The sequence below is a fragment of the Rhincodon typus genome, chromosome 17 (genome assembly GCF_021869965.1).
Source record: "Rhincodon typus isolate 14 chromosome 17, sRhiTyp1.1, whole genome shotgun sequence".
NCBI classification, from domain to species: domain Eukaryota; kingdom Metazoa; phylum Chordata; class Chondrichthyes; order Orectolobiformes; family Rhincodontidae; genus Rhincodon; species Rhincodon typus.
The window spans coordinates 32,627,125-32,640,850 of NC_063348.1; the positions used below are offsets into that span (position 1 = coordinate 32,627,125).

General features: G+C 40.4%; 1 protein-coding gene and 3 non-coding genes across 4 annotated transcripts; all 4 read right to left on the reverse strand.

Annotated features, from left to right (window-relative positions):
• Nucleotides 1-974: 974 nt before the first annotated feature.
• On the reverse strand, nt 975-7,743 carry rps13 (ribosomal protein S13). The gene is made up of 6 exons (XM_020516942.2): nt 7,655-7,743; nt 6,959-7,007; nt 5,725-5,803; nt 4,168-4,337; nt 3,293-3,393; nt 975-1,070 (listed from the first exon to the last, which is right to left on the reverse strand). Exons 1-6 carry the CDS (start codon nt 7,675-7,677, stop codon nt 1,037-1,039), a joined length of 456 nt encoding a protein of 151 aa, XP_020372531.1. The 5' UTR covers nt 7,678-7,743; the 3' UTR covers nt 975-1,036.
• On the reverse strand, nt 3,099-3,194 carry LOC125485288. The gene has a single exon (XR_007264010.1). It is a non-coding gene; the product is annotated as a small nucleolar RNA SNORD14 (small nucleolar RNA).
• On the reverse strand, nt 3,524-3,617 carry LOC125485286. The gene has a single exon (XR_007264007.1). It is a non-coding gene; the product is annotated as a small nucleolar RNA SNORD14 (small nucleolar RNA).
• Nucleotides 4,480-4,570, reverse strand: LOC125485287. The gene has a single exon (XR_007264009.1). It is a non-coding gene; the product is annotated as a small nucleolar RNA SNORD14 (small nucleolar RNA).
• Nucleotides 7,744-13,726: the final 5,983 nt, after the last annotated feature.

Genomic DNA, 13,726 nt, shown 5'->3' on the forward strand with positions numbered 1-13,726 from the left:
AATACACCATTGTATCAGACTTGAAATGTTCATGTGAACTGGTTTGTGAAAATCTACCTGACCACACCAGAAGATACCTCAAATTTTCCTCGGCATGAAATATGGATTCCAAACTCCATTCTTTACACGAATAAATGCAAAAAAATGGAATGGTAAACAACCCTCAGAAATAGAGAATTTAGCAATGCTTGGAGATTACTTAAAGTGCTGTTTCAATACTGCCGAGAAGCAAAATGCTCCCACTCCCTGGCCAGTGATCTTAATGAACTGCTGCAGGTCTGGTTGATGACAACTGAAATGTGGGGGGCTGGGGGGCACCCCACGGTGCTCAACTTGGGGTGGAGGGTGGAGAAGGTGGATTTAGAACTATAGAAGCTTGACAAAGTCAAATAGTTGTTGACTTTCAAGTTTCAACAAAAGCACCGATTTACTTCAATGTAAATCAAGAAACTTACGCATACAACATTCAGTTGTGTTTTCTGGCCTTTTATTCGTTCTCATTAAAAGATCAAGTTAACTCCATTTTCAACACATTGAGGTTTTCACGATTTAGTATGCAACTTTCATACCCATCTTATATCTACCATTTTGCGTTTGTTTATGCAATGGTACCCATCATTAGCAGTACCTCAAACCACAGAATGCTGGAGAAACTCAGTTTTAGCAGCATATGTGAAGAGAAAGTTAAACAAATGTCAACATCAAGTCCAGTGACCCTTCATCAAAACATAAGCCACTATACTCGACTTGAAACATCAACCGTTCCTCTTTCTACAGGTGCTGCCAGGACCACAGTTTCTCCAGCATTGTGTTTCAGATTGCCAACATCCACAGTAATTTGCTTTACTATTTTGTACTCAAGCTAAATAAGGAGTTCCATATCCTCCAATCAAATGTATTTGGAAATTGCCCTGACATTATGCCATATGTAAATAATGAGATTATAAAACAAAACTCTCAAAAAGTCAGACAGGTTGACATGAGTAAGATAGAGGAATTTTATTTTTCAGGTCCAGTAAACCAATGAAGAAACTTCTTAGGCGACAAGTGCTGAAGCTGTGGAGGATTCACTGTGGAGAAAAAAGTAGTGCATAATTAGCCTACTGTATGGACAACAAAACTGATCTGAGAGGTGCAAAGTTCTCTCCTTATTTATCAATACCTAGAATTGCTAAACATTTACAGCATCACAGCTGCACAAATTTGAGAAAGAACTACCCAGTTCAATCCAGTTTCAAATCTTATTGAATCAAGTGCATCACCAAATTTAAAAAAAGATACAATGAGAATTTCTGCCTCTACTATACCTTCAGCCAGCAAGTTAAAACACCCACCGACCTCCAAGTTGGGGTTCCCTTAACTCACCTCTTATTTTAAGAATGCCACTTGGCATATTAACTTTTCAATGGAAAATATCTTGTCCTATCCACTATATTTTCCACTAGCAGCAAAATACCTGAGCGCCCAACTGTATGACTTATCTAGAGTCAAGAAAGTATACCAATGCCTCTACTCCTTCAGAAGGCTAAGGAAATTCACATGTTAACAATGACTCTTACCAACTTTTATAAAATGCTTTCTACGGTGCATCACAGCTTGGTACACCAACTACTTTGCCCCAGACCGCAAGAAATTACAAGGAGTTGTGAACACAGCCTTGTCCAACATGAAAACCAGCCTTCCTTCCAATGCCTCCACCTACACTTCCCACTGCCTCAGGAAAGGAGCCAACATAATCAAAGCCCCCTCCCTCACTGGTTGTGCTCTCTTCCTTCGGGCAGAAAAACACATACCAACAGATTTAAGTCATACTACGAACAGGCCTCTCATATTAGAGTTGATCTTTCTCCGTAGCTGTAACATTATATTCTTCATTCAGTTCTATTACCCTGAAGTACTTATAGAAGGTACGATTTGTCTGGTTAGCGTACAATACATTACTTTTCACTGTATCTCAGTACATGTGACAGTAAGTCAAACCAAAATCAAATCTATCCACACTCTGCAATTTGACATCCCGCAATTAAGTTTCTGCCACAGTACCTCCAATCTAACAATGCCAGTCCATCTAAACATTCCTCAGCTAAAATATTTCAGCCTCAACATTTTTGTAAAATTCTGACACCAGCTCCAATCTTTTGACATATTCCTGCAATCTACAGATGTCTTCCCCAAAGAAACAACATTTTCATGAATGCTTCTCAGTCATGCACCCGAGCAGAGTTAAAAACATTCGCGTCTAGTGAATGCATAGGGATTGAGAGAGGGCATGGTAAACTTCACTAAAAGTAGCTTTCCAAACTCAAATACCCATTAACCAAAACCCTTGCTTCCTGGCACTGAAAAAAAGACCTCAGTAAAATATAACCGCTGTATCAAATACACTAACCTGACTGATTCTTCTCATTGCTAGGAATTCAACGTACTTTATCAAGCAACTTTTTCTTTAATTCATCCTGACTGTATGTGACTAACCTGTACACTTCCAACGGTCTAGGCCCGAAACGTCAGCCTTTCTGCTCCTCTGATGCTGCTTGGCCTGCTGTGTTCATCCAGCTCTACACCCTGTTATCTTAAAACTCGACCTGTTCCAATATACTTTCTGTACCAGAAATGACCCCCTCCTTTCTTTCAGAGAATAATGATTTTGGCAGTCTTTTGGAACCAGGTTGGTAGCCTGTGATTGATGGCTATAGGTGCCATTATTTTTTTCTATTAGCAGTTTAGGATACATCACCTGGACTCGGATTTAAATCAACATTTAAAAGGATGCCAAAATTTTAATTGTTACCCTTTCAATACATTAATCCTAATATTTCACATGCCTCAAACTAGTGTCAATCCACTCCTGCAAAAAAGAAAAAGATGCAAAATATTCATCTCATCAAACAAATCTTTTTGGTTCCTAATTGGCCATTCCTTCCTCTTAGACTTTACTTATAAAACACTGGAGTTTTCACTGTTTTACTCATGCCATCACAGTGCTTTACTAAAAACTTTTTCTTTTTCCACTTTTTATACACTGCTGGGCTTTTTGCAGTAGTGATCTCTGGGTATTTTGAGAAGTTTGCACGTTTTGCTTCATCTGATTGTGTAGCTCACTCAGACATCCAAGGAAGAGTTTGCCAACATTAAGAGCAAATCCCTTTCTGGAAGAAACTGCGAATGGTTGGAGAAATCAGTCATCATTGTGAGCCAACGATATAGCTAGCTTGAAATAAAACTTATGATATAATGTGCTCAAAGCAAATTTGAGCAGTATAATTTTATAAAATAGGTATTAAACACTCACTATTTCCAGTTTGGTGGAAGTACCCTCTTGGACTTGTAATAACGAGCCAACCTGTGAATCCTGCTTTCAATAAGGATCAAACGAAATTTGGCATCCTTATCCTGCATTGAGAATACCATATTGTTCAAACTGATCGTTAGATATTAACTGACGCTGTTTAAAAGGCAATCCCTTAAACTATTACTTCACCATAACTACATTAAACTGACAAGTTGAAAATAGCTGAATAGCTCACTCAGACATCCAAGGAAGGACTGACCAACATTAGGGAAAAAGCCCCTTCTGGAGGAAACTGCGAATGGTGGATAAACATTCATCATTGTGAGCTAAATACATGCAACAACAGTTGTGAAAATTGGCTTGCAACCTTAAGACAACATTCAGAATTAAACAAAAATATAAAATGCAAGCAACACGATGTTTTAGACTACAAACCTTAAATCTGCATCTTGGTTTAATATTAAATCATTTTCTATAATACAGAGTAAGCCCTCAGCTGCTGTCTCAAGTCCTTTCATATGCAAATTCAACTCCTAACAAGACCTGACATTTTTATCTACTTTCCCCATTTACTATCTCTCATGGGTAGGGCCAGAGGAGTTATAGCAGTTTTGCCGAGATAACCACCACAGTGTTGGCCATTATTACTCCACTGAAATGGATAACAACTTCTGGAAACCACATGTGCAGGCAGATTAACCACTGGAAAAGGACTGAAATACTGGCAGAGGATGGGCTGTTGAGGCAAACCTCACACACAACTGCAATTAACGGTACTAAACTGAACTGATGAAAACTTCCACAGCACACCAATCTTCCTGTTTAAAGCCATGAGCATTCTTGAATGAAGCCCAACAGCTTTCAATAGCACTAACCTTCCTGTTCCTCTCCAAATGTTTGCGGACAGCCACAGCAGTCTTGATCAAGTGGTACAAATCCTCTGGAAGGTCTGGAGCAAGCCCCTTTGACTTCAGGATCCTGAGAATCTTGTTCCCAGTAACAAAACGCACCTGGGCAACACCATGCGAATCTCTAAGGATCACACCTAAAAGGCAGGTTTAAAAGCTTTTCTTTAGACATCTAATTTAACTGGCCAAATCAAATGACAATTCTATGTACTAGTGTGCTTTAGAACAACAACTTAAATACATCTATTCTCAGTGAAACAGCCAGTTACTTGAAAATGCTCACTCAGACATCCAAGGAAGGTCAAACCAACATGTGGCCTAATCCTTTCTGGGGGAAACTGCGAATGATTGGAAACAGTCATCATTGTGAGCAAATCACCTAATAGTACAACTGTCCCACTAGGTCACAGCAAATAAAATACAGTAAAATGTATGACAATATTTAACCAAACAAGATCAAGGGGCAGAAAGCAGAAAAGGTCACTAACTCTTGAAAATGCTAATTAAGCATGCTTTAAGCAAAATAACTTTCAATTCTCAATTAAACAACAAACTGATAATTTTCAACTTAAAGTTAATATTGGCAGCTGAGCTGATTATGTCATATTGCATTAGCCAATAAAAGAAAGCACACACTTTTCAGAATTCCTACAACAGGAAGCCATAGGTTTATAAGTTTAATCCATCAGGATCACAGCCATTTAGTACAGGGAAGTTTGAACGCTCTGTCCCATCTGGAAACACTATTTCTGCTGCTCTTTAGACATTAACTGGAAAAATATTAAAAAGCACAATCAGCACTCCAGCAGATGAGCTATTACAATGCAAAAAAATTGCTTTGAGGGGCTTGCCACTTTCTGGTTGTTAATAACCTGCAAATGTTTGTTTATAGTGCTTATCCATGCCCCAAAAGTTGCTATTAAAATATATCCACCATTTCATAAGGCATATTTCCCCAATTCTAAGTACCGACAGCTGAGTGCCAGACCCCTGATCCAGTGAAAGCTTTCTCTGGATGTACACGTATCAACCTTCCTCTTAACACTAATCACTTACCTTCACCGTATCTGCTGCAAATACAACCCAGCTCATGTATCTCAGAATCTTGAAAGCTTGGCACCGTTGCGGTAGTGTTTTCTGCATATTCTTAATGACAGTGACATTTACTCAAGTGTGGTGCAGAATTTTACACTTTAGCAGCTAAGGGAAAACCACTGATTTACTCAAATTAGCATAACTTTCTTGTTTTCCTCTCATTTCCATTCAGAATGTCAACGATCCTCTATAGTGAAGTAGTACTCGGGGCATCACACTACCTTAAAAAAAAAGCCTGCCCATGTTTAAAAAAAGCAATTCAGACCAACAACCCTTCAGACTTGAAGCGGAACTCTCCACAAATGCTGCCTGAATATTTCCTCTGTACTGCTTTTATTTCAAGTTTCCAGTACCTTCAATATTTTCCTTGTGTTAGCAATATGTCAGCTTCTGCACTGAAAATTTTATGCAACTAAATTGTATACTCACCGATCTGAGATGGGGTCAAGCCCTTCTTTGCTAGCTTGTAAATTTGTTCTTTTACATCATCTGATGTTAGTTTGAGCCACTAGAAGAGGGACAAAATAGAAATGTCACAACATTAATAAAGCTAAGATCTTCCTGTTGAATCTATTAAGTTTCAGATACAAACTGGACAAAAGTCACTCAAGAGCACTAGTACTCAATAATACGAAACTTTGTGAAAGGGCTGCAAATAATTACAAACAATCACATTCAAGTATTGAAGGGATCAGTAATTGCCTGGCTGTAGACACCGGTCATCCCTGATCAAAAAATGGTCAGAACAGCAAACAGACTGGTTAATATTCCAAGATGATATGGCTGATTTTGGACTAAACTCCATTTTTCACACCCACTCCTGAATCTGCTAAGGCCCCAGACCAGTGCTCCCTCGCCTTACATTCAACCATGGTACACCCACAATCCCCTGGCATTGTGGATTCTTCTTGCACCCTTTTACTTGCCTTGTATGAGCACATAAGTACCTCTGAACATCACACTGGAGCAAGTTCCTGCAGATGCTGGAATCTATACTGAACACAACAAATACTGGATATCACAACAGATCATACCGCACTCGTGTCGAGAGAACAAGCTAACGTTGAGCCTTGATTCAAAACGTTAGCTTACTCTCCCCATGGATTTTATCTGAACATAGAGTTCTACAAGCTTCCCATCTTGAAAAATAGCTCCTCTTCTGACCAAAGTGAATAATTTTACCCTTCCCCACATTATAACCAAGTCACTTTGTTTCCCAATAAGGCAATCTGGGTACAGCTTTTTGCAGACTGCATCCACCTGAACTCACTCAATCCAATCCATCTTCATATCATGAGAAAAGCAAGCTTCATTATCACTGTTCCTTCACACAAAAGTTGTAAACATACTGTAAATAGCTAAGGCCACAGCACAAATTCCTGGAGCACTCCAGTTACAGTCTGCCCATTTAAAAGTGCCTCATTTCACCCAACCAGTTGTCCGTTAATAACCTTCTGTCTATGCTGACACCAGAACTTGATGAAAGTTTAACGCGTGCATTCACTTTTTAGCTGAGACCTTATTAATTGCTTTTTGAAAAGCAAAATATGCAATATATAGGATTCTTTGTAATCCAACTAGTAACACCCTCGAAAACGTGTCAGCCAGGATTTTTTGATATAATCGCATCTAACAATTACTTGAGAAAAATCGATTGACTTACAGTGGGCACACTGCGCCTGTAAGGTAAAGCTGACTGGGACAAGCCCTTGCTGCAAATAAAAAGGAGATAATAAACATGCAGATCCATCTCTAACGACAATCAAAGTTTCAGTCTCTCCTTTATTCATTTTTAACACACAAATGGAAAATGCGGCAAGTTACGTTGTGTCTGACCGGCTGAATACTTTTACATGATCTGCTTGTCTGCATCATCATCATCATCATCATCATCCTCCAATCTATTTTGGATCAATAATGAATCTGAAGCACTAAGCATAAAAACCGAAAAGCTATGCTATCAGCATCACGTTCTCCGGCCCCCGCCAACCCTACAGGCCAGGAATCACACGCTGTAACCCAGGAATGAATTCAGTCGATGGGGCTGCGTGTTGTAGAGACACAGGCCGCGGATAAAACACTTGTACAAAGGAAAAACAGTGCGGATGTCGGAAAGCTTTCTGGTCGAAACTGGCCAGGTTAAGGCCCGAGGCCGGGCGTCAGGCCTACGTGGCTCCTCGTGGGGCTGCTCAAGGAGCTCCGCCGCCATCCGCCCGCCCGAAAAGCCGCAACTCCCACCCGCAGCAGGCCCCCTTAAACTTCCCTCCGTGAGCAGCTACAAAATGAGCTGCAACACGCCAAGAACCCGCTGAATTAAGGCGCCCTTGGCCTCGGCCTCCACCTCCGCCCAGGCCCTTACCCAGGAGCGTGCATTCGACCCATGGCGGCGACGGAAAAGAAAGAGAAAGAGTGCTCTGCGCCTGCGCCTCTTCTGGCGCCTGGCCCCGCCCATGTTAGTAATGCGCCTGTGCAGCCCCACCCCTCCATGTTCGGGGCTGGCTGGTGCGCGTGGACCCTGGAGCGCGCTCCCTCAGCGGCGGCGCGCGTCTCATCCCGTTCATGGGAGGCTGAGGCTGCGGGAGGTCGGGGGTTCGGGACTTACCTGGGGCTATACCAATCAAGGATCCACATCAAGTTCAGAATCTGTAGGTAAGTTCAGCTCCGCGGAGCACCTAGGGCCACCAGGTGGGGCTTAAAAGGGTGTATCGATTCAAGGTGCGAAAGGAAACAGATCAAAATCACCATATTGATCTGTACGGGGGATATGTTTGTGCTTATGAATGTGTGTTGGGACGCCGCCTTCTTTTGTGTTGAAGTGCATATACAGTGACGCTAGAAAGGCCGGCTACTGGAAATGCAAAAGACAGTCAATAATCTGAAACGCTAACTCTAGCCAACCACGATCATAGCCAAGCATTTTGAACTTTTCCTTCGGACTTAGAGAATGCAGAGTACTTTTTTTTTCTTTTTGCTTTGTAGTTAGCCATGGTAATTACAAAACTAACTTTGTTTCCACGTCCCTGTTCCTTCAACCACAGACTCCATATTTCCGCATTTCACATCCTTAACTATAAACACAAACTTATATTTTCACGACCCTGCTTATAAACTGCGGCGTTGATTATTCTCTATTATGATAACGTTACATCATTGTATTTGCAAACGAAACATTCCATCGTAATGCAATTACATGTCGCAAAAATACGAATTGTACATTTTTTTAATCATTGCCACTGCTCTCTGCTGGCCATTATTTAACATTTGTTGTTACAATTCCATTCATACCAATTATCGCTCGAAAATAGTGCTGACGTCATTTCATTTTCCAAACTGGCCGTGGTTATAGACCAGACCAACCGCCCCATAAAACATATAAAAGAGATAGACTAGACTCTAATTTTTTTCTTATTATTAAGGCAAGTGGCAGGTGTTGCGATCTGGATGCAGTTCGATTAGTCAAACTATCAGGCTTGATGTAAAACACACTTTATTCATTCATTATAGGTAAAATACAGACAAAATAAAAGTAAAAGATTTGGCTTAACTGTAACTCAATTGAAATACTTAACAAAATAATAAACTACTCATTAACTGTTCCAATACATTAATATCCCATAAGGATACCTTTGGCAAAGGCAAATTCAGTGACATAGATTGTCACATGCAATTCTGGCAGCAGGAAGAGAACCCAAGCTTTCAATTGTAGCAAAGAGAGAGACAGGGATGTAGCAGCTTTCACAACCCCAACAGCTACTGAAAGCTGAAACTAATGTCCTGGTTTTGTGTGTGCTTGACCCCACCCATTCAGGTTGCTTCTATTGTTCCAACTTTAAAAAAAACCAAGGCCTCACAAGCTGTTTACTTTATTGGCTTGAAGCATACCACTCATTACCTCTGTCTCAGCTTCTCTTCACAAACAAACAGAACAAAGTACATCTCTTAAAGCCATAGTAACGTCACACCATGCACTGCCTGAGAAATATATACATGAAAGTATAGTATTTGAAGACAAAATCTCCAGTCATTTTGTTAAAAGATGTTTATTCAATTATACTTAATATTTGCTTATATTGATCTTATTGCAAAGCAGTGTTGATTAATTATCATGTATTTTGTATTCGTTATGCCCTGAAACCTCTTTGAGATCTCAAATGAAATGAAATGACATGTTCAATATTAATTCTTTAAACTGTTTATTATTTGTGTCCTTAGCCACGCTGTCAAGGATCTCCAAAAGGGAGTGTATCTCCTATATAGCATCTTGATGTCACACTCTGACCTATGATATCTCTGTGCAAAATAGAAAACTGGAAACTCAGCCAAGGAGGTTATGCTGGAGCTGTATAAGATGCTGGTTAAGCTGCAACAGAAGCACTGTGTACAGTTCTGGTCACCACATTATATAAAGGATATGAAAGCACTTAAGAGGGTGCAGAGGAAATTTGCCAAGATGCTGCCTGTGCTGGAAGGTCTGAAATATGATGAAGGATTGGATGGGCTGGAGCAGCAAAGGCTGAGAGAAAACCTGATAGAGGTGCAGAAGATCATGAGGGACATAGATAAAGTGGATGGGAAGGCACTTGTTTTTTTCCGATAGGAGAGGGATCAACAACCACAGGGAATCTATTTAAGATAATGGATGGGAGGCTAAGAGAGGAGTTGAGGAAAATTGTCTTTCACCCAGAGGGTTGTGTGCATCTGAAGCTCACTGCTAAAAGGACAATTGAGTCAAAAACTCTTGAAATATTCAAGCAGTATTTAGACACTCACTTCCTTTGCCATAGCCTTCAGGGCTATGGGCCAAGTACTGCAAAATGGGTTTCTGCAGTTAGATCTTTGTTGACCAGCACGGACGTGCTGTTCCAAAAGGCTGCTTCTGTGCTATAAACATCTATGAGTCTATAAATCTTCACATTTAATCCCCAGGATTTGACATAGGCACTACAGGTGGAAGCTCTCAAGGATCTTAATGTAACTTTGATAGAGGTCCAGATTTCACTGCAGTAGGGTAGTAAACACAACAGCATCATAGACCTAGACTTCTGTTCACTTCCAGAGATCCACATTTCCAAAGACACATAGTTGCAGCTTGAAGAAGGCAGCACTGGAACAATTGGCTTGGTGCTGGACTTGTTCCATGATGATAGTCGCTTGCAAGAGGTGATTGCCAAGATTTGGGAAGTGCTGCACATATTCCAGAGCCATCCCTTCCATGTAGATGGGGCAAAGGTGTTCAACTGGCTTGGGGACGATTGGTGTAGGACCTTCATCTTTACGGTGTATAATGCAGCAGGGAAAACAGGGGGCTTTCATATTGAAAATGTTAAATGTTGACCTGCAATTACAAATTGAAACAGGAAAGTTGGGTGCATAAATACCTAATGTTGGGATGCTGTAAGTGCCCTTTTGCAGAACAAACTTTTAGACTGTACCTAACACCATTTTGGCATGAATCATGACTGGCACCATATTGGTGAAGGGTCTAATGCATGTGCAGTTGAAGTCTGTTGGAAATATGCAGAGCAAGCAGATCATTATTCAATTAGTGTGCAACACTGGTATGACACCAGCCATTTTGGAGTCTTATGTTTCAATGGATACCCACATCACTTCACAGATCAGAGATAAATACATGTTAAGCATGCAATCCCACCTCCATCTTCCTCATGGAATACAGCAAGGATTCTCAACTTCCTGATTCTGACACCCCACTCTAAGTTATAAAAATTTGGGGGTGCCCTATAACACTAACTTTTTTTATTGTTCACTGTACAATCAATCATATATTAGTATTTATGTTTTACTTCCTTAGGATGAAACTTGTTCATTCTTAGCAACAATTCTGTCATGGTGTGAAGTATCTTTGACAAGTACACACACATGTTATTTTCAATGTCAATTCATCACAGACTAATGATGGATGGCACATGAAGCAATGGAGAAATAAGCATTTATTGAGAGGCAGTTCCATTCTTTCATCTTTGCCACACTTTAACAAATAAATATCTGGTGGAATTAACTCAAAACAGGACCAACACGCAGACATGGCACATCTGTCTGTCAGAGAAGTCCATGGCCATGAACAAAAAATTCTGAGTCTGAAGTATGAGCTAACTATGATAATGCCTTCAGCTATTAATTTAGATTCTACACATGGAAAGAGAATCAATCTGGATCCTGATTTTTGTAAGTCGCAGGTTCAGAGACTGACAAATTTCTTTCTTTTTACTCTGCTTTCCAAGATGTCATGATGTGTACTTTCTCCCCAAAGACTCAGTCGGTCCATGTACCTTCAATATAATTCTGAACCCCATAGAACCAGGAAGCTGAGAGAAATGGATTGTTCCTTGTTAGGTGGTGCCAGATTTAATCTACACTGACAGTATTGAAACTAGGTTTCGGACACCTATTCCCTTTTGCCTGAATATTGCATCCTAAAAACTGTCATGACATTGCCGCAGACCCGAGGTCGGCAAGGGACTTTCATTCTGCCCCCAGCACATTCTCCCCTCAAAGGCTTTGCTGAATTCCTTCTTTCCATCACAATTACCAGCTTACTGAGAGGAATGATAACTTAATGTTACCTGCATGGTACGCTTCCAACTGACACGGGTCTGCTCCATCCAAGACAGAAAACAGTTAAAAAGGATAGTTCATTAACTTGACCCATGCAATACCGGACTAATCATTTTTTACCACCAAAAACTCAGATTTCAAGAAATTCAGACTCCCCTGTCATCTTTAATGAAACTTAAAGTTGTAGTTGTCCTCGCTTGAAAAATGCAACTTCAAGAAATGATCTGAATTTTCCATTAAAGTCAATGGAAAAGTTGTTGTTAGATCCTGTAAGATGTTGCTCTTCAGAAAAATAAGTTAAAAAATAATGCCTTGAATGTTGAAGTATTGTACATGGCTAAATTTCGATCTTGGTAAATGTTATAACCTTAAAATGAAATAAAGTCAACATTTTAAAAGAAATTTGCTAACTTTCTATATCCCCCTCACTCAGTGCTCATCTTGCTCACCACTGATCCTGCCTCATGAATGTCCTGCTCACTACCCATATAGTCTTTGATCCACTCATTCATAGTGCAGCTTCAGGCATCCTCTCTTGCTGGCTAATCCACTCTCACGGATGACCCTCCAAATTGCAGGCTCCCCAACTCCCTAACCCGCCCAGGGCTGACAATCCTCTAAACTGTGTCCTCTCCTGCTCCTCAACCTACCCTCTCACTGTGAACCCTTTGAATTGTGGCCTCTATTGTTTCCTGCCTGACCTCGCCTTCATCCACGTGAGTTCTGAAAGTCAAAGTTGCTGTTATTGCTTGTCAGTGCTGGAGGGTTAAATTTGCTCCTCTCTTTTCAATCTTCCTGGTCGACTGCAATAAAAATTTCTGTTCTTTTTAGCACAAGGTTGCATATCTCTGCATTTAAATGTAGCTAATTTATGCTGTAGCTACAAGGAAATGATGTTTATTTTTATTCTTTATTATTATTGGGTGCTTTTTCTTCTTGAGAGATGGAAAGAGAGGGAGAGCTTTTACCAGCTGGTTCTGCAAATATATTAAATTATTTCATCTCCTCCTCTGACAAAAGCAACTTCTTGAAATGCAAGGTTGTTTGTTTATTTCCTTGCTTGAGCTCATTTTCTCCAAGCTTGATAATTGCAGGTGATGTTTTCAATTTCAGTATGCAACATTCCCATGAAGATGTAAAATAAAAGTAGGAGATGAGGTTCTTTTCACCCCCACACACCCTCAGGAGTGAGTGATTCATTTCTTTACCTTTGGTTAAAATGTTGATATCAGCTTGGTTGTGTGGCACCTTACAAACCAGCAACATGCACCAGAGGAACAAGGGCAACTGAAAAATGCATGCATGTTGCCATTAAATGCTAACCTGAAGTTATGTCTCATTCTTTCTGTGTTGATGGATCAAAATCCTTGAAATTGCTCCAAAACAGCAGTGAGAGCTGTAATTTCAAACACAACATTAAAATGGTAATAATCTATAGATTACAAACTAACTCTTGAGAAAGTTGGCATAGGATAAGAGTTCCATGGGCCGATGGGTTCCAATCCATAACGCACAGACACTAATTCTGAAGGAGAGGTCTTCTATAGGGTGGGCCAAAGGGCTAAAAGTTAATGATGACATTCAACAGCTGCATAAGAAGATAGATTGTATAGGATGGGCTGAATGGCTAAAGTTGTTGATGCACGACAAGCTGCATGACCTTGGATGAGTCTTGTTATATGGGCCGAAGATGGCACCTGCAATTTGTTTTTCTGTAGCTGTGTTTTGTCTTCGGTATCTGCTTTCTTTGTACTAGCTGTTTGTTACACTGTGAAAGAGAGAGAGTTTCGTTCTAAGTTGCAAGACTTCGCCTCGGCTTGGAATCTTGAACAGTGCCAGGAATGAACCTAAGCCT